A 10,086-nucleotide genomic window follows, 5' to 3' on the forward strand; every position below is an offset into this window, starting at 1 on the left:
TACATACCGGGAAATCTATCGACTTCGAAACTTGAATAAATGTTTTTTAATATGTACCTAAGTATGGTAGAATTTTTGTGATTCATGCGGAGAACTATGCAAGACCTCATGAAAAATCAAAATTTAATGAAAGAGCTGTTTAAAATAATGAAGCGCGCTTCGTACGGAACTATGGAATATCACAAGCTTAAGTTAGCTCCATTCATAATCCTACAAAAAATAAAATTTTCATATTCAAGACGCTTTCTACAAAATACATTTTCCAGATGGTATCTTATGGGGTCACCGAAATACTAGGAAATCGCATTTGGCCGTCCGTTCATAGCAATTTTCCTTTTCACATCTTCAAGTTACACCTATAAATTTACAAATAGGTAATCGGCCGTATTCTGTACTCGATTTTCTATATCCAAATTTCGATTTGTGGAATATTTTAACTTACTAGGAATTGTAATTCTGAAGACGTGGCTCATTAAGAATCAAATCTCAAGCTCTCAATTCTTTGAAGGCCTTCAAGCGGGTTAAATACCTTTATAATACATTACTTCAAATTAATAAATTTAAACATGGGGTAATCGGCCAATGCAGAATTATAGATATTTTATTTTTGTGGATTCAACAAACGCATAAGGTTAAGAAGAAAATTCTGTAAAATATTTATATTCTGATCGTTAATTGTGTTTCATCTTATGAGCGACGACCAGTTGTCGAATAGTATTTATTTGAAACAAATAGTAAACTTAATAGAAGTTGGATTACGGTACAACACAAACAAACATGAACTGTCGGGCATGCTCCGGTTTTCACTTTCGGTTTTCGTTTTGAAAACGAAAGCGAAAAAATTGGTGCTCCCGTTTTCACATTCACAAGATTTTTTCGAATTCCAAAACGAGAAAATTTGTCTTGTAGAAATGAAAGGTAAATGCCTTTTTCTATATTAAATCGGATCTTATTTGCAAAAGGAAAAAAAGTAGTTGACTCATTGGTTTATTGTCGTTCTTTTAAGACCGCCAGCAGATCAATTAGGCTTGTAATTATTTTTAAAACGACTTATTTCTGACCCCACCTCAAATTTGGATATCAAATTTTGCCGTCGGCAACAACAATTTTCGTTTTGGTGAGCGACCGATAAGTCCGACACCATGAGTTATGGCCTAAGCTGCCATACTTTTGATAGAATGAAAAAACAAGTTAAAAATACTTGTATAATCAAACGGATGGCGATAAATTTGTTGAAGTTGGGTAAAATATGTTTTTTAAAAATTAATTCATTTAATTTAATTAGTTATGTGTTAAAAGTGTATAAAAAAAATTGTTGAAAACACCGGAATGAAATCCATTGAAAAGGTGGCATCCCCTTTATTTGTGGGAAACAGCTGATTGCCGTTCAACTGATTTTTAAAAATGTGAGTAAAAAAAGTTTATTTTTATAAAAAACAAAAATACTAATATGTTGTTTGCAGGGGAAAACACAAATCAACATTTCAGTATGAAGTTATTCTTAATTTTATGCAGGCTAACGAAAATCTGGCGCGTGGATTTGCCAAAGGCGATCGTGTGGCTGCAGAAGCTAAATGGAGCGAGCTTGCCGGTGCATTGAACGCAATTGGGCCTCCAATTAAAGATGTTGCGGGATGGAAAAAGGTATGAGTATCCCCAGAATTATGACAAACTAATATATTATAATATTACATTCCAGGTTTGGTGCGATTGGAAGGCCAATATTCGCAAGAAAATTGCCCATAATAAGGCAGAGGTCAGGGCTACAGGCGGGGGTCCTTACTGCCAGCAACCGCTGACAGCCATGGAGGAGGACGTGGCAAAGCTCTGCGGGCTTTTTGAGATGGTGATAGATAGAAGAAGAGGTGGCTAAGGAAAAAGCTGAGGAGATAGCCACAGAGGAGGAAGAACCGAGTCGAAAGCGTCGCCGCACAGCTGCAGAATTTAATTTGCAGTCTGTGCGTAGCTCAATTAGATGAAATGAAATCAATTAATTTAACAATGTCTGAGCATTTCCAAAAAATGGAAAGTCTTCAACAAGAAGGCTTAAATTTAAAAAAGGAGCATTTCCAAAAAATGGAAACTCTTCAACAAGAAGAGTTAAATTTTAAAAAGGAGCTACTTTCAAAGTTTGAACAAATTTAAAAAAAATGAATAAATACATTTTAATAACTGCAATGAATAATTTGTTTATTTATTTTGTTATATTGGCAGAGATAGAGCAATTTCGTCGCGTACAGATGGTCCGTCATCATTTCCTTCTATGTCGTTATCATTTATAGCCTGTTCAATATCCTCCAATTGAAAGTCGTCACTTATTGACAAATTCCGTTTTCTACATATGTTGTGCAAAGCACAGCATACTTTAATAATTTGGCAACAAAAAATGGGCTGATAATTTAAGCATCGTTGTAAACAACGGAAACAGCTATTAGAACACCAATTGTTCGCTCTATTATGTTTCTGGCTGCAGCATGTCTTAAATTAAAGCGTGCGTAGCCAAAATCTGCCAAAACAAAATATTCATTTATTGTTCTCGACAAATATTCCCTGGCGCTTGAATGATTCCAAATGAAAGAATCATGACAGGATCCGGGGTGCGTCGCATCAATAGCAATAATCTCCATATTATAGTTGCAAACCTGTAGGTAAAAGTAAAATCTTAACGTAACTATAACCAATTTAGACATTCTACTTACAACCATGGATGGCTTTCATTCGTACAGAGTAAAGTTTCTGATTGCGGTCAACTTGGTGGCCGCCAGTGCGATCTCTGTCTACGAATGATTGCAAGTTGACACACAGCCTCCTCGTGGCACCTCCTGGGTAGCTATCTTAGCATCCGCTAGATAGCGAGCTAATGTGTGCAGCGAGTCATCCGGACGGTAAATGGTTGAGTGCAGGGTTTGGAACCCGCCTCGGAAAAAAAAGAAGCCCAAGGAAAACCAAAGCGAAAGCCTCGGATAGGATCCCCCCCCTTATGTTGACGACCACCGCAAAATGAAAAAGGACTACGATTTAAGGATATGCACCTGGAATGTCCGAACCCTTAATTGGGAAGGTGCCTCCATCTAACTGGCGGATGCCCTCGAAAAATTAAAGGCTGACATTACCGCCATCCAGGAAATAAGATGGACAGGACAAGGTTGCTCCAGGCGAGCAAACTGCGATATTTACTACAGCTGCCATGCGGAGAGGCGCGAATTTGGATGCGGATTTGTAGTAAGCCGGAGACTTTGCCACCACGACTCCAATTTCACCCCAGTGAGTGAACGGCTGGCTACAATCCGTGTCAAATCTAGATTTTTCAATCTTAGCATAATTTGCGCGCACGCCCCGACGGAGAAGAAGGACGATGCTGCTAAGGATGCATTCTATGCGAGACTCGAGGACACATACGACCGCTTCCCAAACCACGACGTGAAGATCATCCTCGGGGACTTCAACGCAAAGGTTGGGCGCGAACGCATCTTTGACCACACCGTCGGTCAATTCAGCCTCCATGAGACCACCTCGAACAACGGTTTCAGGCTGATTGACTTCGCCGCGGCGCGAAACATGGTAGTGAGTAGCACCAGATCTCGGCACCTCGACATCCACAAGTCCACATGGCTGTCCCCTGATCAAAAAACGCGCAACCAGATTGATCATGTTGTGATAGACGGAAGGCATGCCTCAAGCGTGATGAACGTGCGTACTTTTCGTGGAGTCAACATAGACTCGGACCACTATCTTGTCGCAGCCAAGATACGCATGCGGCTATGCCGCGCGAAAAACGTACGCCCGATCTCGCAACGAAAGATTGACGTCAATAGGCTGCGATCACAACGGACAGCAACAGCCTACTCCACTCACCTCTCGGAACTGCTCCACCAACATACCCCTCTTCCTGTTGACGCCGGCGGACTCTGGGCGCACATATCCCACTCCATGCGAGCTGCCGCTGAAGCAGCCATTGGGTTCAAGCGCCCACCCACACGGAACCAATGGTATGATGAGGAGTGTCGCGTCGCAGCTGCGGCAAAAAACGCCGCATACAGAAGAACGCTGCAGTCTGGCGCAACGCGAGCTACGTGTGAACGTTATAGGGAGAAAAGGAAGGAAGAGAGGCGGCTTTTTAGACGGAAATAACGGAAGAAAGAAAAGCGAGAGTGCGAGGAACTCGAGGTGTTGCAGGACAGAAATGATGCTTGAAAATTTTACCAACAAGTGAACCGTCTGACACAAGGTTTCAAGACCGGAGCATCTAACTGTCGAGATGAAAATGGAAATCTGGTTACAGATACGCAGTGCACACTGAGGTTATGGAGGGCGCATTTCTCCAAGCTACTAGCAGGCGATGACGGCACCAATCCCGCCATTGGAGGAAGCAGCCCGATACCACCAATCGACGACAATGTGGATATACCACTACCTAGCCATGACGAGGTCCGAGTTGCTATTATGCGACTCAAAAACAACAAAGCAGCCGGTGCTGATGGACTGCCTGCAGAGTTGTTTAAGGCCGGCGGCGAAGAGTTAATAAGGTGCATGCATCAGCTATTCTGTAAAGTATGGCTAGAGGAAAGCATGCCCAACGATTGGAATCTCAGCGTCCTTTGTCCTGTGCTGAAGAAAGGCGACCCGACGATATGCGCCAACTACCGGGGAATTAGCCTGATTGCCATCTCATATAAGGTCCTATCGAGCGTAATATGTGAACGACTGAAGCCGTATACCAGCACACTGATCGGACCTTATCAGTGCGGCTTCAGACCTGGTAAATCCACCATAGACCAGATCTTCACATTGCGCCAAATCCTGGAGAAAACCCACGAAAATGGAATTGACACACACCATCTCATTGTTGATTACAAAGCTGCATTCGATAGCCCGACAAGGGAACGCCTATATGCCACCATGTCTGAGCTCGGTATTCCTGCAAAGCTGATACGTCTTTGCAGGATGACATTGAGCAGCACCATCAGCTCTGTCAAGGTAGGAACGAACCTCTTCGAACCTTTCAATACCGTTCGAGGTTTCAGACAAGGCGACCCCCTGTCGTGCAACCTCTTCAACTTCGTGATGGAAGGGGTCTTGCGGAAAGCCGGTGTACATCGAGCTGGCACTATTTTTTATAAAAGTGTCCAGCTCCTTGCTTACGCTGATGATATTGACATCATTGGCCGCAGCAAGCGTAATGTCACTGCAGCATTTTCCGCTATCGAAAAAGAGTCAGCAAAAGTGGGTTTGGCGGTAAAGGAGGGCAAGACGAAGTATATGCTGTCGACAAGCAGGGAGGCGCGGCGTCTAGACTCCCAGGTGGTAGCAGACAACTATACGTTCGAAGTGGTCAAGGATTTCACGTACCTTGGCACTGCCATTAACACCAAAAATGACGTCAGCCTGGAGATCAAGCGAAGAATCACACTTGCCAATAGGTGCTACTTTGGTCTGAGTAGGCAAATGTGCAATAGAGACCTCTCTCGCCGAACAAAATTAGCACTCTACAAGACACTCATCCTACCCGTGCTCTTATATGGCGCAGAAGCATGGGTAGTGTCAATGACAGATGCAGCAGCGCTTGGAGTGTTCGAGATGAAAATTCTTCGCAAGATCTTCGGTCCCGTTCGGAATGGGGACGACTTTCTCATTCGGAGGAACCACGAGCTGTACGAGTTGTACAACGATGTGGACGTGGTCCGGCGCATCACGATACAACGTCTGCGCTGGCTCGGCCACGTTGTGCGTATGGATGAAGAATCTCCAGCTCAGAAGGTATTCGAAGCGAGAGTCGACTACGGGCGACGACGAAGGGGACGACCAAATCTTCGATGGAAGGACCAAGTAGAGCAGGACCTCAATCTGCTGGGTATTTCTAATTGGAGGAGGCGCACGAAGAGCAGAGGCGCCTGGAGGGAGACGCTGAGGTCGGCCAAAACCCGAAATGGGTTGTATTGCCACCTAATAATAATAATAACTTACAACCATGGCGTTCATGCTGTAATAGCCCTTTCTGTTAAAAAAAAACAGGGGCATTATTTACAGGTTTCACTATTTTTATATGAGTTCCATCCACGCAGGCGACTATTCTTGGCAGTTGATGTTTGCTAAAGAAGTATTCGCTAGATTTCCGCATTTGCTGGCTAGACATCTGAAGGCAAATTGTGTCCTGACAAAGAAGCCTGTCCAGCAACGGAATAAATATGTGGAGAATTTTACCAAATGTGCTTCGTCCTATATTTATATGGTGGTCCTTAGCGATTGAGAACTGATAACATCCAGTAGCAAGATATCGCAATACAGAAGCCAATTGCATAGAGTGAGACGGTGTGGTTACTTTTAAATGTGGCTTGACTGTCTCCAATATGTTTTTAATAGTGTCTATCAATCCTAAATGATTGGACAAATCTGCAATAAACATAAATTAGAGGCGAAATTTTGATATTGTAAATGTGACTTACCGGTCGTCAGACATATTAAAAACACATGTATTACATCTTAATTGCTTAGATTTTCTTAAGTCAAATAACTTTTGCTTTCTTTTGGCTTCGAAAGATGCAATTGAAAATAAAAAAGGCATTTTTTCGCGTTGTTTGCTGCTGACCAAACCTCAAATCAGCTGTTTCGGCAGCAAGAAATGATGAGAAATGAAACGTTTCGATAGCAAAACGATAACTAAAAACTTGTGAAAGCCGGAGCACCTAAAAACGAAAATCTCGGTTTCGGTCCCAAAACGAAAACGAAAACCGAGAGTGAAAACCGGAGCATGCCTGTGTGATCTGATTTCGGCATAATTCACGCCTTAGTGAACGCCCACTATCAGCAGAAAATGAGCGACCGTCACACATATAGCCGCTCTGGAAATAAAACTTTATGAGGACGCGAAAGTGGTGCCAGGGCTGGCTTGTAATGAATTATTATAAGTTGTTCAATGCCTACAACCACTTTAGACCTTTTCATGGCAGCTTTATACCTTGCGACACTAGTACTACGATGAGGTGGAAAAAATTGACACTCCTTATAAGTAAATACATGTGTGAAAAGTTTAGGACTGATGCCCTTAGGTTATTCTTATAATGCTTGGAAAAACACCTGACAAGCGTACTCCTCTTCGAAACCATTCGTTCTACCTTTGGCATTGGCAATAGCGAAGGAAGTTAAGGCGAACTACGATATGTGTCCCCTGTGCAAACTTCGTGAAGCCACCAAAAGACAAAACCACCAGAGAGGATCAAAAGCCTCAATCTAGGTGCAGCTAGACAGCATGATTAAAAAGGTGCAGGGGCCACCTCCTAGTGCTGACACAACAATCGTTCGTGGTAAATTCCATTCGCGTCTTCAGCACCATGGAATTAATATCTGGTTATCACAAGATACTCTTCGAGGAAAATACTCGTTCAAGAAATTAAGAAATATTTTGTCGTCAGAGGACGTCATGTTACTTACCTTGATTACAAAGCGACATTTGACTTAACAACAGGCAAGTCATGTCATTGGGCAGTTCTATCGCCGGACGGGCGTCCGATAAAAATATATTCGGAACCCTAAAATATATAGAGAATACCCACCTTAAGCGGGAGTTACTTGCAAGTCTTTGGGCCATGGGGAAGTTCTAAAATTACCTATATGGAACAAATGGTATAAATACATTCACCGACCACCAACTACTAGCATATACGGTTTCGAAGGGATATCCGAAAGCCAAAACTAAGCGTTGGAAAGCTTTTATTAAAGACTATAACGTGTACATAGCGCATCGCTGACGCGCGTTAAGGAAAAAGTCGAAGCGAACATGGTTCGAACTAAATGGAGGGTAGTCCATAAGGACAACATTAAGCAAGATCCTGTAAGTACTCGCAGGTTCTTACCCAGGATTCATTCTCTTTGCATGATGGTGCTTTTATTTCTGACATTGTAGTTTTATTTCATGCTCGGGCATTATGAGTATATCACTATAATGGAGGGTGAGATAGTTGTTCCGAGGCACTACGGGTAATTAAGACACCCTTCTATCCTGTCCACGGCTATGCTTGAAAAGGTTAACCACCTGACTTCATTGCTTCCCCGAATTAACATGCAAAAACTAATATATATACAGGCACACAATAACACACTTTTATCCGCCTTAAATGTTTATCAAAGCAATGCCAGGAGTTTAGCTAATTGCGAGAATTGCCATTATCGAAAACGATGATGTCCTCAGTCAACCAGTAACCATGGCCCCATACTGGTCTGCCAGCTAGGGTTTGCATAAAGTGCTCTTCGCAATTGTAAATTGCATTATAAAGTTTAAAATTTTTGCCGAATTTCAAAATTTTTCAATTATTTTTGACTTTTCAGAATATACTTACATTCACTGCACAATAAACACACTAAAGCCCAATTGGTACAATTATTCTTATTTAAATTTTCATTTTTAAATTGGTTAAAACTTAAAAAAAAGATTTTTGAATACGTAAATTAAGACCGTTTTTTCGATTTGCGTATATTGAAGTGTAGTGCAAAATTCTAAAACAAACTTGAGAAATTATAAAAATAAATGTAACTCAAATAGTCTCTGAGACATACAGTAACGAGCAGATGTGGATATACAGTAGAATCCGGTTATAGTGACATTCAAGGGACCGACGATTGCACGTCGTTATAGCCGGAAGACGTACTAACCAAAAGGAGCAACAAACAATTTTTTTGTTTATTTTATAGTTGCCATGTTTGTAATGGGGTTTTAAAATAAAACAAATTAATTAAAAAATCAAAAAAAATTTAATAAATTTTCTTAAATAACATGATTTTTTCATAATATGTAGTATACAAGTTAATTATTTGTTTTAAAATAATAACAAAAAATATATTTGATTATGGTTCTGGTCGGAACCGTTCCTTATTAAATCAAATTAGAGACTAAAAACTAATTCTGAAGCTAGCCCTATATAAAGCTGTGAGTTTCAGTAGCGGCGTTGACGGCGCTGCTTTGGTTGGTGAATTGGGTGCACTGCTCGATGTTCCTGGAATAGCTTGCACCGGCATGAGGCGGATGTGTTGGGCAACTTGGTTTTGGGTCTTCTTGGAATATTTGCACTCGGCGCATGCAGGCAGTTGGTCAGACGCTGAGTCTGCATATTGGACTTATGGGATTTGTCGTTTGAGTTTCGTAATGTTTTGTGTGTTAACCCTTCCCCCCTCTAATTCGTGCTTGTCCTTAGGCCATCTTTTTTTCAAAAGAATGGGATGTTGTTGAATTGAGGCAGTGGAGTTTTCTGTAAATAATCTTGCTTGCGGAGTGATGACTTCAATATTTCTGATCGGACTGGTGTTGGTCCAAGTTGAAGGGTGATGGTGTTCTTCTTCCGGCTGCAAGCGTGAAGTCCTAACGCCGTTATCAGGATGACACCGTAGAGCGTTAATGACCATGGAGTGCGTCTGTATGTATTGCAGCTTGTTGGTGTTATTGAGATGGAGCGCTTCCAGTGCCTCTAGGAATAGAATCCTTAAACGTTCAGCCTCTTCGGCTGTTATTTGTGAGATTGGTTTGCATAATGACTGGCTCAATATTGTTGAATAGCCGCTCTTTGATTTGCATGGAATCGTTGATTAGGTGGATTAGAAATGACCCTTGTAGATGATTTCCGATTCCATTCCAGACCAAATTGCCGTTGAAGTTATAGAGGAGAATTTGACCATTGTCACTTTCCTTTATCTCCGGGATGTGTTCCGCGCTGCTGAAACTGCAGAGTGCTTTCTCTCCCTTAACTAATTTCGGATACAATGTGTTTGGCTTACATCAATGACATTCTTTTTTTCGCAAACTTTTATGTTTAAGTACGTTCTACAATTTTTTGGTATGCCATATACTATATTATTATACAAAAATAGTTGATCTATTTCTAAGTGTACAATTGCGTTATATTGGTTTTAACAAATAGATCTCCTGGGGTCGCAATAATACGTTTCTGTTTTAGGAGGTGAGGCATCTATGTATTATATGGTTAATAGTTGTAGTACTCCAACGATATAATAAATAGGTGTAAATTAGTACTTTTGTGTTAGAATATTTGGTATATTGTATTTTAAGAATAATAGCGTACGTTTTGCTTTTAATAAGTA

General features: G+C 41.4%; 1 protein-coding gene across 1 annotated transcript; it reads left to right on the forward strand.

Annotated features, from left to right (window-relative positions):
• The first annotated feature begins 1,376 nt into the window (after positions 1–1,376).
• LOC132797569 (uncharacterized) lies at positions 1,377–1,873 on the forward strand. Its single transcript, XM_060809330.1, has 3 exons — positions 1,377–1,406; positions 1,464–1,644; positions 1,700–1,873. Coding segments are annotated over exons 1-3 (357 nt in total). The 5' UTR covers positions 1,377–1,404.
• The last annotated feature ends 8,213 nt before the right edge of the window (positions 1,874–10,086 follow it).

Source organism: Drosophila nasuta, unplaced genomic scaffold (genome assembly GCF_023558535.2).
Source record: "Drosophila nasuta strain 15112-1781.00 unplaced genomic scaffold, ASM2355853v1 ctg14_pilon, whole genome shotgun sequence".
Classification (NCBI taxonomy): domain Eukaryota; kingdom Metazoa; phylum Arthropoda; class Insecta; order Diptera; family Drosophilidae; genus Drosophila; species Drosophila nasuta.